General features: G+C 38.8%; 1 protein-coding gene across 1 annotated transcript; it reads right to left on the reverse strand.

Annotated features, from left to right (window-relative positions):
• Nucleotides 1-957: 957 nt before the first annotated feature.
• Nucleotides 958-13,055, reverse strand: NDUFB6 (NADH:ubiquinone oxidoreductase subunit B6). Its single transcript, XM_077761857.1, has 4 exons — nt 12,777-13,055; nt 10,513-10,605; nt 4,719-4,763; nt 958-1,137 (listed from the first exon to the last, which is right to left on the reverse strand). Exons 1-4 carry the CDS (start codon nt 12,954-12,956, stop codon nt 1,069-1,071), a joined length of 387 nt encoding a protein of 128 aa, XP_077617983.1. The 5' UTR covers nt 12,957-13,055; the 3' UTR covers nt 958-1,068.
• Nucleotides 13,056-18,992: the final 5,937 nt, after the last annotated feature.

Genomic DNA, 18,992 nt, shown 5'->3' on the forward strand with positions numbered 1-18,992 from the left:
TACATGCTTATATAAAACCTAGATCTGACAGGACGGGAGTACTGGATCATAAGTAGAATGACCTGTTTTTCAACCTAAGAGTTTCTAAAGTACTTCTTTAAAACAAATGGTGTGGAATTGCTGTTCTTACATTTGTTTATTGCAACACTGCATTCTGTTGCATACCTTCACATAAGATTAGGTTAAGTAATTGCAGTCAAGCTGACATAAGGTAGTTAGCTTGTAGATATATGGTAAAAGTGCATTTATATGACTGCCTGATTTTCGAATTATGAGATAAGGATCAATACTAATTCCAAAATTTTCACTCTGAGAATCTAGAAAATGGATTTGCCATTAAACGAAATTAGGGAAGCAGGTTTTTTGAATTTATGAGAAATTTATTTTTAGGCATGCTACTTTGGGAACATTTTTTTAAAATCCAAAAGAAAAAGGAAAGTAAGTATTTGAACAAAACCTGGTATCAATTTCGTAATTGTTAGCATGTGGATATGTGTTAAACCATGACACTATATAAACTCTGCAAGGAAATGAGGAAAGGTAGCAATAATAGATCAAGGTTGGGGACTGTAGGTATTCTAATATTAAGAGGGAAGGGAAAATAAGAAAAGAATAAAAGAATAACTATATTGGCGATTCATCTTACAATCATTTTGTATAGGATTATTATTGCATAAAATGATGTAACAAACAGAAAAGATCTACTTAAAGTTTAACTGGAGAGACTGTTATTAGTAAGATGCAGAATAAAGTTTCTCAACTATTAAAAAAAAAAGATTAAGTACTGTGCAAGAAAAAAAAATCTGTGACTACTTTTCTACATCCTATTTCTCAGGAATGGCCAGAAAAAGGTGATCACTCATTTTACTTTTTTTTCCATCTTGTCCAGTTTTTACTTATTGCTAAATAATTCAGAGTTGCAAACTGTACAATATTTGGGAAGAAATAGACAACACATATCTCACAGTAAACTTTATTAAAGTTACTTTTCCAGAAAATATATTCAGTAAATACAGTAATGCAGCAACAAACTTGGGCTCATATGCCTTTGACATTTTAAAGTAATCTTCAATGATGTTGATCAGGAAATTCTTTCATTGGTGGAATTACTTCTCCAGTCTCCAGAATTGTATCACCCTAAAAAAACAAAGATGCATTAGTAGAAAAATCTTGTCTGCAGAGGCTGTCTAAAGATGAGCAATATTCAGAATCTTAAGGTGTAAGTGAAGGGGAGGTGTAAATGAAGGAAGTATAAAAGAAAGTTTCACTCAAACAAAATGTCCAGAAAGGGCATGAAAGTGGTCTTCACAGAGTGACAAAGAGATGTTTCTTTTACATGGCCCTAAGAAATAGAAAAAGCCCTAGAAGGAAGTTACAGGGAAACATCTTCAGTCCAGTAAAAGCAGGTAATGTATTCCCAGCAACTGAATGTGTTAGACAATCACCAGCTTACCATTTGGCTCAGCTATGAGGTGCAGAATGCAAACTTTGCCTGGGTAGCTGGTTCATGCATCTTTGCCAATCTAAATACAATCTGTGTGGTAGAAAGGGCATGGGCTCTAGAGCCAGAACCAAGTGGTGAGAATCCTGGAACCTTCACTAAGAAGCTGTCTAATTTTAGGCAAATTTATGTTTAAAATAGAGTCTGTCAGCCTAAAAGTCCATGAATAACTAGGTAGAGAGAATTACCCCCATCCCCACCCTTGCCATTCCTTGACCTGGTAGTGTTCAGCACTGTTATCAGAGGAAGAAATACACTTGTATTGTTTAAGCCATTATATATTGGGGGTAATTTGTTACACAGTTAGCATTACCCAAACATAGAAATTAGTACCCTGAAGTGGTACAAATGCCACCGTAATAAAAATCGAACCAATGGCACTGGTTTAACAATGGAGACAAGGGCACTGGCACGGGAGGCTAAAAGATGGAAACAAAAGGCAGTAGTAACTTGGAAGCAGAGCATCTAGTGAACTGAGGTCCTAGGAGAAGTAGCTGAAAAAAGTTATAGTGTGTTTGACTACTACCAGCTGCCTTGGGAATGTACTTCAAGAAACATGAACTTAGGCAAAAAGTGGCTGATTTAAAAGGAAAAATTAAAATGGAAAGAATAAAAAAATTCAGGACCTTGCAGTACTGGAAAATCATATTGCTTCTGAATCTCTAAACACTGAGAATTAACACTGAAGAGATCCTGAGATCAGAGGCCCAATAAAACTCAATAAGCAGAGGAACTCTGTGCTATGGCAAAGATCAGGTTTTTTTTTTTTTTTAATGTTTTATTTATTTCCTAGAGAGAGAGAGACCACGTGAGCAGGGGAGGGTCAGAGAGAGACGGAGACACAGAACCTGAAACAGGCTCCAGGCTCTGAGCTAGCTGTCAGCACAGAGCCTGATGCAGGGCTCGAACTCACGAACCATGAGATCATGACCTGAGCCGAAGTCGGATGCTTAACCGATTGAGCCACCCAGGTGCCCCTGCAAAGATCAGATCTTGAACCAGTGTTTCAGATGTCCTCCACACAACTGCCATGGAGTTGAAGATGCAGTTGCATGAGGACCAAAGAAATAAGAGAACTTGGTAGCTACACCAAGCACAGATGCATATAGGACAGACTAGAAGCAAAAAGGCTCCCATCGGGTATTTTTCTTTCCATACCTACTGTTTTGGGAAGATAGTCAAAGAAACCAAACACATAGGCAACAAAAGACTGAATGGTTGAGCTTAAAATATTCTGTGAGCAGAAGGCAAATTTTAAAGGCTGTACAACCCTAAGAGCAGGCTTCCCAGTATGCATTTTAGATGTGCTGTAAGTTGATAATGGAAAAGAAAAAAGAAAAGGAAAAAAAAACCTAAACAGAGCCAGGGGCCAGGAAAAACGATGAACAAAGGTATTCCTTCCAGAAAACAAAATCAGTGCCCATTCAAGTGTGCAGTACTGCATACGGGGGGTTAGGAGTCTTCATATCTGACCACTGGGAGTTCAGAATTGCCAAGAACTAGTGACTGCTGTGCTATCCGAATTCCACCACTGAACAATGGGCAGCTGGGGTTAAACAAGGGAGACAGTTAAGTAGCCTTCTTAGTTCACTGATCCTCAGATCTCCAAAGAGAAGTTACATGTAAACCTACCAGATACTACTGTGCAGCATCTGGAGATCCTGCATTGGGGCTGGTTGCAGTGATGGTATGGGACTGTGGGATTTCTCTCCAGGAAGGACCTATGTTTTATGTGTGGGGAGAAGGAAGCAAAGAGCTATTCAGTAATGAGAAGAATGGACTGGCACAGATCCAGGCATGGTGGGCTGGGAAATATAAAAAAGCAAAGATCTGTGGGACAGTAACAATGAGTCCTAGACAAGAGGATCTGAGAAGTGATGTAAACTACTTCCAAGGTTAGACCTTAAAATCCTCCTGAGATGTCCATCCCTCTCTTTTCCTAACCTGATCTTTGGAAACCTCATATTCCAGATGGCATAACTATTAGATTGTGGAGGACCACCTGATGCATATCAGTCTGTGCTGTCAGTAAGACGCGACTTTGATCTGTTAAGCCACTGACATCTGGGGGTTTGTTAGTGCCTATCCTATTCTAATATATGTACAAATGATCATTCTTTAAGTCCTCACAGGTAAGCTTCTCAAAGGGATCAATGGCACAGAAAGAACCACAGTGCAAAAAAAAAAAAAATAATAATAATAATACATACACACACACACACAGAATGAGGCAAAATGCTCCACAGCATTTAGGAGACCATCACTTTGGTCTTCTAAAAGAGCCTCACCCTTCTTTTCCTTTGAACCGTACTGGCAAAATAAATAATAAACAGATAGGTCAATGGAACATTAAATAAATTACCCAACTGGGGAAAATAGTAAGATAATTTCCTATTTTGAAATTACGTAGGCCCTGACACACATCAATTATACACAATGAAATATAGAAGAAATTCCCTATTTCTAACCGAAGGGTTAGTCAATTTTGGTGGTTCACCCTAAAATTCCCTTCTTGCAGACAATAATGGGTTATTGTGACTATGTCATTTGATTGAAGCAAGAACCAACACAGTTCTGTTTTTTTAACTGTAGAACTTAGAGATTGATGGTAGTTCGTTATCTATGACTGGAAATAGGACATGAACATAATCTGTATCTTGCTATGCTAAACAGCAACCTCACAGACAACAGTAAAAATACCAATTGATGGATAAGTAATCTTTTAATGCTAAAAAGACTCATTTTAAATTAGGATAACAGCTTACATATTCACATCCCAAAACTTAAAGTATACATTAACACATTTTAAATTCACAGATGGAGAGGTTAAGGCCAAATTGCCGTAAGAAATGATAGTTTGGAATTATTAAAGGAGGACTTGCTGTTAATGTGCTCAAGTGTCTGCTCAGGCTATGCTCTAAGACCTCAACTCTACATGAAACAGGGTACCAATGAACAACTGTTGGTACCTTCAGTTCACTTTAGGACTACAAAGGTCACACAAGTTCTACAGTCAGCTTCAAAAGAAATGTGCCCACCTCCCTTTTGCAACTATTCCTGCTGCCTCACAACATTTCCTATGTTTTCTTGCAAGAATATACAAAACAGGCACTTATACAATGACCGTGAGAAGAAAGAAACACTTTAATGATCACTCAGGGAGGGAAAGAAGAGGGAAACCTAATAAAAGAAAAATCAGAGACATATTAAGACTCACTGGGAATATTCTGGGCTTCCTCTCAACAATGGCATACGGTTTTGTCTGCAATGAAAGTAATGCTCTGTTAATTATGGTTTTAGAGTTTCTTCTAAAATACAATAGATCATATCCCAAATTTTTATCTTAAATCCCAAACTTTCACCAAACTCCAGACTCCTATGTTCAGTTGTTTACCCAAGATCTTTACTTGACTATCTCTGCTCATCATCTCAAACGTAACCGGGTCCAACTTGTAACATTCCCCCAGCCCCAAAAGGTCCCCTATTGCAACAAAATGGCACTTTGGTTCTCCTAGTTACAAAGGCCAAAAACCTTGATTCCTCAGCAGATCCTGCTGGTTCTGTCTTGAGATTGTATCTTGAATCCAACTGCTTCTCACCACCTCTAGAACTACCACCCCTGTTCAAGCCTCTCTCATTTTTCTCACCTGCTAGTGTCCCCAGCATTGGTGCATGCCCTCTCAGTCTATTCCCAACACAGAGGCAGAGTGGCTCTTTTAAGATGTACCACTCCTCTGCTTAAAGTTTGGTAATTCCTACAGCAAAGGCCAAAGTCCTTGCCGTGATCTCCAAGACCCTACACAATCCGGCCCTTGGTTACCTCTCTGAGGTCTCTCTGCTCTCTCTCCATATTGTAGTCACAGTGGTTCCTTTGCTATTAGTCCAATCAGCTGGGCCTGCTTGTGCCTTATACAAAATGATTCCTCTACCTGAAGTGCTCTTCTAGACACCTACCTGGTTCATATCCTCATTTCATTTATGTTTCTCTTCAAACAGCACTTCCCCACAGAGGTATCGTCTTACCCTGGTTAATTTTCCTTCTATAGATTTATAACTTCCTATAACATCACATGCCTCTTTGTTTGTCTACTTATTGCCAGTCTCCAAGACTAAACATTTCATGAGGGCAGAGACTCAATCTGCTTTGTTCACTGCTATATCCCTGTGTTTAGTACAGCACACAAGAGGTGCTAAATAAATGTTTGTTAAATAAATGTATTTACTAAGCACACCGCTAAGATACCACACCAACAAAATTTTATTAAAAGATTACTGGCATAATGTAAGACTAAAGGAAGCTAGAGCCAAAAGCAGGAGATATACTCAAAATACAATGTATATACATTAAAACATCTTTACATCTTTACGTACTGTGGCCAGAGGCAAGAAAACATTGAAATGTGCTTAGAAAGAATGTCAAAGTCAGTAACTAAAGGTGTTAGCAGAAGCAAACTGGCTGCAACATTAATGAGGATGCAGACCTGCTGAAATCCAGAGAAGAATAAAGTAAGGAAGAGGCCTCAGGACCTCTACTAACATAAAACCTTTAACTAATTATGTCCATTTGTGGCTCAGGAAAAATCACCTTTAAGTAGGACTCCCTCAGATAAACAACCATACTAATATCTTGAACTGTCAACCCGGTAACTGCAGCGTGTAAAATTTGCTTCTCTTAGTGGATAAATGTCTTTTCGATCCTAGAAAAATTTAGTTAAATATAGATATAACAGAGATTAAACCTAGAGTATAACCAAATAAATGTCAAATTTAGTAAGTTCTTAAAACATGGGCACAATCCATATACAGTGTTGTTACTTAGAACATATGTCATGTTTAAGGTAATCTGGCCATTAGAGGTTCTAAAAGATTAGTTTTAGGATTCTAGTTAAAACGCATAATTGATTTAGGCTTGTGATTCTAAATTTAAAAAGATTTTGCTTCTTAGGGTCATTAATTTTCCCTATACATACTTAAAAATATAATTCAACATATAAACACAAATGTATAAACGCAGCTTAAAATATAGAAGATAGTATATTTGTGAGTGAAATTGTATTAAGACAGTTTGACTTGAATTAATCCAAACATAAGAACAAAGGAGACTTCACATTTTACTGGATGTATAAATAGTTTAAAAGAATTTTAAAACTGAATTTAAAGAATTAGGGGGAAAAAGAGGTTTTTAAACTTGAAACTAATAAACTGAATTTTAATATACATTCCAGATAACTGTGAACAGTACTTTCTGCACATAAAAGCCACTCTTGGATGCTAAAAAAAAAAAATAATAAAACTTATACTGACAAGAAAAGTAGTAACATTTTTTCTTCTGTGGAGTCTGCATGTTAAGACAGTGAAAAAAATCACATACATATAATGATATGAAATGGGCTGTGGACCTGAAGATGAACACAAATATAAAATTTTGTTGAAGCCACTAAACTCCAACTCTAATTCCTACTAACCACCACTAATTCCATGTTTCTAACACAGAAGACAGGCCATGTCCACTTGGACATCCCCAAAAGTGCTGTGCCAGCAGATGCTCCCATACAAATTTACTCCGTTGCAAAACCCTACTTACAGCTTCCAAGCGAGAAATTTTAGTCACAAGTGTCTCTGAACTCTTTTTCATCCCCAACTTAACGTGAGCTATGTCTTCCTTAAAAAATGTCTTCTGCCTCCACTTTTCTTTTTCATTCCTGCTATCTATCTTCATCTTACCCAGATTCTCATCAACTAACATCTACTAAACTGCAACAGCCTCTAGCTGACTTCGGTACTTTCCTCCCTCCAATTTTCCCCATCATATCAATGTTTTTTTAGCTTTTCCTAAATATACAAGTCTCCTGTTGAAAATGGAAAGCTTCCCACTGCCTACCAGATAAGGTTCAACCCCCTCTGCCTAGCTTTCAAGAGCTTCCACTAAATGGGCCCAGCCGACTGAGCCAAGAGACCTGCTATTCTAGTCACCTTCTCAGTCTTGGGTAGATATGATGTGCATATTACCGATTCCTTATCTTTCTTTCTAGCTGGAATCTTTTCTCCTCCATACTCTTACCCAAATCATACCCATCTTCCAACCTTACTATAAACTCTTTAAGGTCAGGAATTTTATCTTGTATATTCTTTCCAGAGCAATAAAGGAAGATGACATACTAGACACTCCATATTTGTTGATCAGCGGACATAATCTGCTCAGTGAAGAAAACAAAAATTATGTTAGCAATCAAAATTTAAAGAGACCAGACAATCGAGAGAACAAGTCATGTCAAAGGGAATTTTCTGAGAATACCAATTATTTATTTCGTCCTTTCAACAAGCTAACAGAAAGCAAACCTCAACTGGATTATCTACAATTTGTTAAGGCAATCCCTAGCTTTTGTTTTATCTCAACCTAATTCTGTAATTTCAAGAAGTTGTGAGAATTATAAAAAACAGGGTGCCTCTGGGTAGCTCAGCCAGTTAAGCATCTGACTGGCTCAGGTCATGATCTTGCAGTTCATGTGCATCAGGCTCTGTGCTGACAGTGCAGAGCCTACTTAGGATTCTCTCCCTCTCTCTCTGCCCCTCCCCTGCTCACTCTCTTTCTCTCTCTTTCTCTCTCAAATAAATAAAAGGTTAAAAAAAAAGAATTATAAAATTTTTTTTTCCTGAATCACTTCAGTAAACTGCAAATATTACTTTAGTATTGCCTATGGAAAAGAACGACATTCTTAAAACAATCACAATACAACCATCAAGATCAGGAAATTAATCTGTTTCATTACTGATACATTACTACCTTCTATCTAGTCTAACGAACCCACTCAAATGTTACCAGCTGTCTCAATAATTGTCTGGAATTTTCAGAAACCCCCTCTTAACAGGACTTGTTCTCCATTGTGGTAGGCTCAAAAATTCTGAATGCCAATGCCATCTTTGTTCTTTTAACTAAGCAGATTATGCCATTAATCAACAACTGCATTCAGCTAACATGCTCTTTAAGTGTTCAATCTAGAACAAACCTTCAGTCATTCTTTAACTTTCACGGTCTTGACACTTTGGAAGGTAACAAGCCAACTACACAGAGAAGTCCCTCATTTTGTCTTATGATTAGATTCAGGTTATACATTTTTGACAGGAATAGCACAAACTTGATAGCTGTTTTCTCACTGCATCCTCTCAAGTAGTAAACAATTTCAGTAGATCCCATTATTTGTAACAAATAAGTATGGTGAAGATAGGTATTTTGAGATTAACTTGAGCAACTTTCAATGTTCTCTGGCTTTAGAAAATGTAACTTTGATGATTCTCAAGTGGTGACTTTTTTAATTGTATCAGTCCCTCTCCTGATTTATTATTTAGCAATCTACTGTACAAAACAAAAAGGTCTCCCCTACTCACTTATTTTTTAGAAGTGTATGGATTTATGGTTTTGCATTTTACTTATTCAGCTGGCTATGACCTATAATTATCTTTAGTTTTTTTTTAATGTTTATTCATTTTTGAGAGAGAGACAGAAAGAGTGAGAGAGAGCATGAGTGGGAGAGGGGCAGAGAGAGAGGGGGACCAAGGATCCAAAGTGGGCTCTGCACTGACAGCAGCAAGCCTGATGTGGGGCTCCAACTCACAAACCATGAGACCGTGATCTGAGCTGAAGTCAGACACTCAACCGAGCCACCCAGGTGCCCCATATCATTAGTTATTCTGACATTGTCCTGTGGGAGTGCAGATGAATGAGCACAATAAGTTCAATGTGTACTCTTCCTGCTCCAGCCCTGGAATTGACCATTTCTCCAAAGAGCTCTGGATCCTTTCAGTGGAGAATTGATTTAGAAAATAAGACCAGGCTGCTAGATATGTTAATTACCATGTGGTAGCACAGCTCCCAGGTCTGTCAGTGGACAGACCCAGGGAATATCCACATTTATATATAGAATTATCAATACACGCTAAAAACCTTGAGTTTATACCAAAAATTCCAATTCCATTACAGTACAGCAGGGTTTTCTACCTTTCCATATGTGCAAATCCCTTTTCTGACCATGAGAATTCTGGGTCTTATTACCATCAATGTATGTGCTTATTTGATCCATTCTCCTATATATAACCAATCTCCTGTCATACCACCACACTCCAGTATAAATAACCTCACCTCACTCAGGTCCTGAGATCTTACTATTGATTGCCTCCTCCACCACTGCCCCAAACTACCTTTCTTACAGATGTCTTCCTCCCCTTGCTCAGGTTCCAATATCCTACCCCAGGTTAACAACCACTGCTACTCTCCAAACAAGTATATTCACCAACTCTCCCCCTCCCCACTTTCCCTCTTCCGGGGACCAGTATCTTCAGTGGGCACAAGAATGCCCTATTCACTCTGTTTGGGTTAAGACACTCCATGCTGGGCAGCCACCACTGCTCTCCCCTCCATCCACTCCCCCAAATGCACTCCTTTCCTCACCCTGCCTCAGATCCAACACCCTGTACCAGACCATCCCTTAGCTTTAAAATGTGGCAACTGGCTCAGTTTAATCACCACATGTAAGATCTTTCCATGACAAAGTTCAAGCTTTTGGGCATCATGGATCCTAAAGAAAGAAAATCATGAAAAATCCAGTAGAATGAAGAAAAGAGAAATGGAATAGTGACAAAGATAACCTTTGTCTAATTTGAATTTATCTTGTATCACATCTATGCTCAAAGGAGCAGAAATTCTTTTCTCCCTTCCTACTTAGAACCCCAAGTTCACACTAGTATTATTAGGTCAACTACATTCTGATCATTTAAACACTGTTTTTATGAGAAAATGCATTTCAAATTGTAATCAATATAAAGATTAATTTTTTGAAAAACCATACTTAAGTTTCATTAAGCCTTTTACCTAAAACGGTTCAAAGTAGTTCAAAACCAGTTATAAGTGCAGGTTATTTACACTAAGTAAAGCAGGGCAAGGCATGCCCAAACAGGAAATAATTTTGTATAATACTAAAATTATTTTGAAAAATACAAATTTAAAACATACTTACATTCACATGGTATTTGATATAATAATGAATAATCCAGGCAGGTATAAGTACATGAGTAAAAGCAAAGATACTGTGTCCGTATGCTTTATAAATCTGGGGGGAAAAGAAACATACATAAACATATACCCCATTTTTTATGTCTGTGCTGTGGCAGGAAAAAAGCATCAGTGATATAATGTCATGATTATTTTAAAATACCTGCATACTACATATTTCCTACAGCCTGTCATTAACCTCATCCACTCAAATATTTTTATTAAACACAGGGCCTGCTAGGGGATATCTACAGACTTCAGAGCAAACAAGGTTTAAGACAAGTAACATCTTGCAAAGCTACAATAAGATATCTATAGATATACAGAGATTTTAAAGACTACAAAAAAAACCCCTCAATATAAGCTTGTTAGGCAAAACATGCCATAAATAATGAAAGAATAATTTTAATCGATTTAACTAAAGTAATCAAACCTACAGAATTTTTCAGGTAAAGTCAACCCCCTAATTTACCAATTTCAGATATCCACAGTCAACACACACTCGTTATTCTAGGCATAAAGCAGACAACCTTGAGTACACCAGAGTTTGAAAAAGAATGTTTTACATACTGAGATATGTAAAAGCTCACTTTGAGATGCCTTCAGGAACACGGTCTTAAAAAAGAAAGGCAAACTAGAGCTAAAAACGGAACTTTTCCGTGACAGCCAATTTTACTGAAACACACCTATCTTACCAGGGAAAGGACAAACTAGATTCTAGGTGTTATAATAATACATCAGATTATGGAAGAAAAATTAACTCAAAGTAAGGTAAAACAGACTTCAATAATTATTTACTTCCTTTCATCAACTTTCAACCAGGTAGCTGCCCAAATCAACAAGTAATGTCAGGGATACAAAGGGTGAGAGAAGGGTTGAATTAGAGTTTAAATTTACCACCATAAACAAGTAGCTAATTCAACTTTCTCAGAAAAATGTGTACAAGACTCAGTAGCACAGTAAGAAGTAGATACACATGAATCTCACTGTGAACTCCTTCAATTCTTGGGGCTCTGTGACTATGGGTAAATCATTCAATTTCCTTAGGCCTCATTTCCCACACATTTAAAATAAGGATTTGAAGCAGTGTCTACCTTATCTTACAGAAGTAAAGAAATAAAGTAACACATGTGAAACACTCAGCAAAACCCAAAGCAGAAAGTAAGCACCCAAGTGTTACTTAATAGGATTATTACCATTATTATTAGTCAATGGTATACATTGTTGAAAGCAATTCTGAGATACGGTGTTCATCACTTAAACTGATGTAATTTAATGAACAACCTCAAGAAAATGTCCGCTGCAGAGACCCTTAAAATAAGGACAGCTCTTAAATGAGTAACTTTTCTGCCATGTCAAGTCCAGAAATGGCATTTTTTAAAAATTTTTTTTAATGTTTTATTTATTTCTAGGGGAGAGAGAGAGACAGCGTGAGCAGGAGAGGGTCAGAGAGAGAGGGAGTCAAGGACTGAAACAGGCTCCAGGCTGCGAGCTGGCAGTCAGCACAGAGCCCGACGCGGGGCTCGAACCCACGAACCGTGAGATCATGACCTAAGCGAAAGTCGGACGCTTAACCAACTAAGCCACCCAGGCGCCCCTGGAAATGGCATTTTTATTTATTTATTTTTTTTACAGATAGTTTATTGTCAAATTAGTTTCCACAGAAATGGCATTTTTAAATTAAACAATGTGTTAGAAGCACATAGTGGTTGTTCCGAGGGTGGCTCTTGACTATTACTCAATAAGCATACAAACAGGCCCCTATCTTTTATGCGATCACATGGGGGCTGTACTACCAGTTAGAGATTCATTGTGTCTTCTGGTAGTTGGGGGCAGTGTAGTCTCTATAACTTCAACTTTTAAAAAGCAGGCAGGTGTCTTTAAATACTAAAATCACATAATTTTCACTCAAGGAATCCTTCTAACATTCTGTAAAACCTAAGCAAAGAGTCGTCCCCTTCTCATCACACAGGACAGCAAAAGGGCATGGGTTTCTCGAAGCCATACACACTCCTGAACTCCAGAACTCCCAGCCCAGGACTCTTAGGACCAGACAGCGTCCCCAATAAACCTGAGCGTCGGCTAAACCTGGTTCTCCCTCAAGGAACCAGGGGATTTGCGGGCCCAGAGTGCTGTCAGTCCTTAGTATGGCTACAATGAGCAGGCGTCGAACGGCCAGGCTGGGGGTCGCGGCGGGGTGTGTCAGGGCGAGGATGGGTTGTAACTCACCATCTTCTTCCAGGGGGCCTGGTCCTGCAAAAACTTATTCCAGAATCTCTCCATAGGCCACACCCTCCGCGGGGGCAGCACCGGCTCCCGGGGACTCAGCTCCTGGTCCTTTAGCCATCGCCTTCTCAGCTCTCGGAGCTGCTGCAGCCGCAGTTTCTCGTCTGGCGTGTACCCCGACATGTCGCCGCTGGTACCAAGGCAGGACACGGCGCGTCCCCGACCAGGATCTTGTCACTTAGGCGCGCCACCTCCGTTCCGAGGCGACCTTGCGCGGACGCTTGGGAGCGGCGCGCCGTTATGACGTCACTCCGGTCCTGCCTCCGCAGAGGCTCCAACCTCGGCGCAGGGGCTGGGCTTGCGCAAGGTCTTTATCCGCCCAGATTACGTGCCAGTGGCCAGAGGTTGCCCCCTAGCTGTGGGAGAAGGGGCGAGAGATGTCGGAGGACTAGAGTGTTGTGCTGAGACTTGGAAGGATGAGACTGTGATTCCGTGAATAGGACGTCCAGGTGCAAATTCTTCACCTCCCAATCCCAACTTGGTACTCCTCTTCCCGTGACTTAGCCTATGGAGAACGTAGTTACTTCCAAGTTTAAATCCCAGCTGTGTCGGTGACTGGTAAAGTGACCATGAGCAGTCTCAGTCTGTTTCTTTATCTGTACTGTGGAGGCAAAATGAGTAGCTTAGTGTCTAACAGAATTGGTCCCGTTCATGCTTTTACCAGCAATTCCACAGTCTTTTGGACTGTATCCAAAAGATATAAAAATATAAAAAGAATGTGCAGGAATATTCACTGCGGCACTACTTACAATAAAATACTGGAAATTCCTCAATGGTGGACTGGTTGAAGAAATTATGGTGCAATAACGCAATTCCCTGGTCTATACACAACTGTGGATCTCTACAATCTATTGTTAAGCAAAAAAACAAAAACAAAAACAAAAAAAAAAAACAAAAACAAAAAAACCCCAAGTGGTGAGAAGTGTATATAGTATATTACCTTTTATCCAAAAAGAGAAGAGTGGTAGTAATACTAAGCATATATCTATCTATGTATTTATCTATAGATCTATCTATCTATCTATCTATCTATATTGCTTATCTTTGACAAATAATGTGAAGGAAACTTGCTGTTGGGGGAGAAAGGGAATAGGATAGAGGAGACAGGGATAGAAGCGAGTCATCTCTGTGTATGTCCTATGTAACAGATTTGACTCTAGGACCATGTAAACATTTTATATTATTGTAAAACAAAATTAAATTTACAAAATCTCCTCTAAAATTCAAAATTAAAAACATGTGAATCTTAACTGATCTGTTAGGTGGCATAACCCCCAAACCAAGCACCATTTTGGGTAAGTTTAATCCATCAAATTACTGTACATCTATAGAGAGACCTCAAAGACAGAGGAACTGCAAAAAAAATACCATCTTAAACTATTTTAGGTAATATATATTGGTATTATTGTTAGTATTATTAATGTGACACTGAAAATAAACATTTACACCGGAATTTTTGTAACAGGAGAAAGAAGATACAAATGTAAATTGTATGACTTCACATAAAAACTCTGATGGCCTGGGGGCACCTGAGTGGCTCAGTCGGTTAAGCGTCCGACTTCAGCTCAGGTCATGATCTCACGGTTTGTGGGTTTGAGCCCCGCATCGGGCTCTGTGCTGACGGCTCAGAGCCTGTTTCAGATTCTGGGTCTCCCTCTCTCTCTGCCCCTTCCCCACTCATTCTCTGTCTCTCAAAACTGAATAAATGTTAAATAATTAAAAAAAAAACTGATGGCCTGAATTTGAATCAAAAGACTCAGTAACAACTCTAAATATATTGTATGTTTAAATATATTTATTTGGGGCACCTGGGTGGCTCTGTCGTTGAGCATCTGACTCTTGATTTCGGCTCAGATCATGATCCCAGGGCTGTGGGATCAAACCTCACATCAGGTTCTGTGCTGAGCATGAAACCTGCTTAAGATTCTCTCTCTGCCCCCTCCCCTGCTCATGTGTGCGTGAGCTCTCTCTCCTCTTTGTTTAAAAACTATACATATGTGTATACACACACACACACACACATATTTATCATTGCACATTAGCTCTGCCCATTGAAATGGCTTAAAAACAACGGCCAATCCAGTAACCATGAACATCTCTAGCGCCTAGAGTGTGATTTTTAAATACCACTTTCTGTTAGAAGAAACCAGGACTCCTCAGAACAGCACTTCTCAAACATTTTGCTTCTCAAATTTCCTTAAACTCTTAAAAGTTGCTGAGAATCCCAAAGAGCTTTTGTGTATATGGGTTATACCTATTGATGTTTATTGCATTTGAAATAAAAACAAATTTTAAAATAACAAAGTATCCATTAACAAAAGTTATTTAGTGAGAAGAGTGCCATTGTTTTACATTTTTGTAAATCTCTTTAAAGTCTGGCCTAATAAACTGACAGCAGAATTTTTAAAACCACTTCTACATTCAATCATAATATCAAACACCAGGTAGCCCTTGGAAAACTATACTTTTGTAAGAGAATGAGAATTAAAAAGGGCAAATAGCATCTTGGTATTAGTATGAAAAGAATTTTGCCCTCACAGACCCCATGAAAGGATCACAGGGACTCTCAAGGGGTCCTCAGATCACTCTTTGAGAACAACTGCCTTAGGGAAATACCTAATTCCAGGTCTGAGGTAAGAAGTGTAAAAGAAGCCAGGAACATCTTGCTTAGCAGAAAGCAGGGAAATTTTTAAAGACGGGGTCATGTCAAAAGGATTCAGGAGCAGGGGCACCTGGGTGGCTCAGTCAGTTGAGCATCTAACTCTGGATTTTGGCTTAGGTCATGAGCCTGCAGTTCATGGGATGGAGCCCTGCATTGGGTTCCACACTGACAGCCTGGAACCTCCTTGGGGTTCTAACCCCCCCTTCCCCCACCCGCCATCCCTGGCTGGCTCATGCTCTCTCTCTCTTTCTCAAAATAAGTATATAAACTTAGGGGCACCTGGGTGACTCAGTCGGTTGAGCATCCAATTTCGGCTCAGGTCATAATCTCACAGTCTGTGAGTTCAAGCCCCAGGTCTGGCTCTGTGCTGGCAGCTCAGAGCCTGGAGCCTACTTTGAAGTCTGTGTCTCCGGCTCTCCCTGTTCCTCCCCTGCTCACGCTCTGTCTCTCTCTTTCTCTCTCTCTCAAAAATAAAGATTTAAAAAAATTTTTTTAATATATAAACTTAAGAATTAAAAGGATTCAGGAGCCAACTTGAATAGACTTCCATTGGCCAAAGTTACAAGAATTTGAGTATCAAAAAGTATAATGACCTCAGTGGAATGAAAAATATCAAAGAGACTCAGATACATGAGTTCATGAGTTTAAAACAAACTCACTGATCATTTTTGGATGGTGTTAGGGAACCAACTCATTATGTTAAAAGCTGTTAAGTGAAAGGGGGAAAATCAAGCATTTTTCTGGCATCTCTAAATAAGTTGCATCTTTGAGTAACAAAATAGTTGATGAAGGAAAAAGTTAATCAAAGAAGCATAAAACCTGATAAAAGAAGAAGGGATGGCAGAAGTAGAATATCACTATTCTGCAACCATTAGTTAATGAATAAATGCAGTGATCATCAAGAGCTGCGGCTGTCTCAAAAAGAGAGCAAGTGCGCCTCCTGGTGGAAGACTGCCTCACTGCCTCTGAAGTAGCCTTGCCAAACAAAAAACTGAACCTGAATCTGATCAAGTTTTTAGATCTAAAGGAAGTTTCTAGATCATTTAAAGGAAATCGATGGACAAACTCCTGTAACTCCTATACCAAACACCAAAATGATACATTGAGAAAAATCCAAACCGTCGAAACTGTAAACAATAACTCCGTTTCTTAAACAAAAATATATTGAAGGGAAAAACAGAATGAGAGATAGAGAGATAACTCATAGATTAAAAGAGATGATAACTCTGGAACCAAAAAAGGCCCCAAATAGCCAATGCAATCCTGAAAAAGAAAAACAAAACTGGAGATACCGTGATTCCAGATTTTAAGCTATATGACAGAGGTGTCCAGTCCTCAAAACCGTATGATACTGACACAAAAGCAGACCATAGATCAATGGAACAGAAAAGAGAACCCAGAAAGGGACTCATGCTATATGGTCAACTAATCTTCGACAAAGCAGGAGAAAATATCTAATGGAAAAAGGACAGTCTCTTTAACAAGTGGTGTTGGGAAAACTAGACAGCAACATGCAGAAGAATTAAACTAGACCACTTTCTTACACCATATACAAAAATAAATTCAAAATGGAATGAAGACCTAAATGTGAGACAGGATACCATCAAAATCCTATCGGAGAAAACAGGCAGCAACCTCTTTGACCTCGGCTGCAGCAACTTTTTGCTAGACATGTCATCAGAGGCAAGGAAAACAAAAGCAAAATGAACTATTGGGACTTCATCAGGATAAAAAGCTTCTGCACGGTGAAGGAAACAATCAACAAAACTAAAAGGCAGCCTATGGAATGGGAGAAGATATTTACAAATAACCTGTCCGATAAAAGGCTGTCTGTATCCAAAATCTATAAAGGGCTTATCAAACTCAACACCCAGAACCCAAATAATCCAGGAAAGAAATGGGCAGAAGACCGGAATAGATATTTTCCCAAAGACATCCAGATATCTAACAGACACATGAAAAGATGCTCAACATCACTCATCATCAGGGAAATACAAATCAAAACCATGAGATAACACCTCATACCTTTCAGATTGGCTAAAATTAACAACACAAGAAACAGGTGTTGGTGAGGATGCAGAGAAGGCAGAACCCTCTTACACTTTTGGTGGTAATGCAAACTGGCCCAGCCACTCTGGAAAACTATATGGTTCCTCAAAAACTTAAAAATAGAACTACCCCATGACTCACCAATTGCACTATTAGGTATTTACCTAAAGGATAAAAAATTACAGATTTGAAGGGGTACATGCACCCTAATGTTTATAGCAGTATTATCAACAATAGCCAAACTATGGAAAGAGCCCAAATGTCCATTGACTGATTAATGAATAAAGCAGATGTAGTGTACACACACACACACACACACACACACACACACACACACAGAGGAATATTATTCAGCCATCAAAAGAATGAAATCTACCCATTTGCAACCTTGTGGATAGAACTAGAATGTATTATGCTAAGTGAAATAAGTCAGATAGAGAAAGACAAATACCATATGATTTCACTCATATATATGGAATTTGAGGAACAAAACAGATAAACATATGGAGGGGGAAAAGAGAGAGAAAGAAACAAACCATAGAAGACTTTTAATGATAGAAAACAAACTCAGGGTTGATGGAAGGAGGGAGGTGGGGGATGAGTTAGATGAGTGATGGGATAAGAAAGGTACTTATGATGAGCACTGGCTGTTGTATATAAGTGACAAATCACTGGACTCTACTCTTGAAACCAATATTGCACCGTATATTAACAAACTAGAATTTAAATTAAAATGTTTTAAATAGCCAAATTATGGAAAGAACCCAAATGTCCATCAACTGATGAATGGATAAAGAAGTTGTGATATACAGTGGAGTATTTTTCAGCTATAAAAAGAATGAAATCTTGCCATTTGCAACAATGTAGATGGAGCTAGAAAATATCATACTCAGTGAAATGTCAGAAAGACAAAAATCATATGATTTCACTCATATGTTGAGTTTAAGAAATGTAACAGATGAATATAGTGGATTAAAGAGAGGGGCAAACCTATAAAACAGACTCTTTAGAGGACACACTGAGGGTTGCTGAAGGGGAGGTGGGTGAGGGTATGGGTGATGGGTCTTAAGGAAGGCACGTGTTGTGATGAGCACTGGGTGTTGTATGCAAGTGATGAATCACTAAATCCTACACCTGAAACTAATACACTGTATGTTGACTAACTTGAATTTAAACAAAAACTTGGAAGATAAAAAGAGAGATGAGAACTCAACAATAAGAACATGAACCACCCAAATAAAAAATGGGCCAAAGACCTTACAGACACCTCACTAAAGAAGATATACCAGATATACCAGATATCAGAAGAGACGGCCAGTAAGCATATGAAAACATGCTCCACAGCATATGTCATCAGGGAAATGCGAATTAGAACAATGAGATACCATTATACAACTGCTAGAAGGGCCAAAATCTGGGACCCTGACAACACCAAATGGTGGTGAGAA

Source organism: Crocuta crocuta, unplaced genomic scaffold, assembly GCF_008692635.1.
Source record: "Crocuta crocuta isolate KB4526 unplaced genomic scaffold, BGI_CrCroc_1.0 scaffold204, whole genome shotgun sequence".
Classification (NCBI taxonomy): domain Eukaryota; kingdom Metazoa; phylum Chordata; class Mammalia; order Carnivora; family Hyaenidae; genus Crocuta; species Crocuta crocuta.

Excerpts from the sequence above, each read along its gene's own strand:
- NDUFB6 (XM_077761857.1), bottom strand. The coding sequence starts at position 12,956 with ATGTCGGGGTACACGCCAGACGAGAAACTGCGGCTGCAGCAGCTCCGA. Across the intron at positions 4,764-10,512 it reads ATATCAAATACCATGTGAAT|ACAAAACCGTATGCCATTGT; the intron begins GTAAGTATGTTT and ends CTTTCATTGCAG. Across the intron at positions 1,138-4,718 it reads GGAAGCCCAGAATATTCCCA|GGTGATACAATTCTGGAGAC; the intron begins GTGAGTCTTAAT and ends TTGTTTTTTTAG.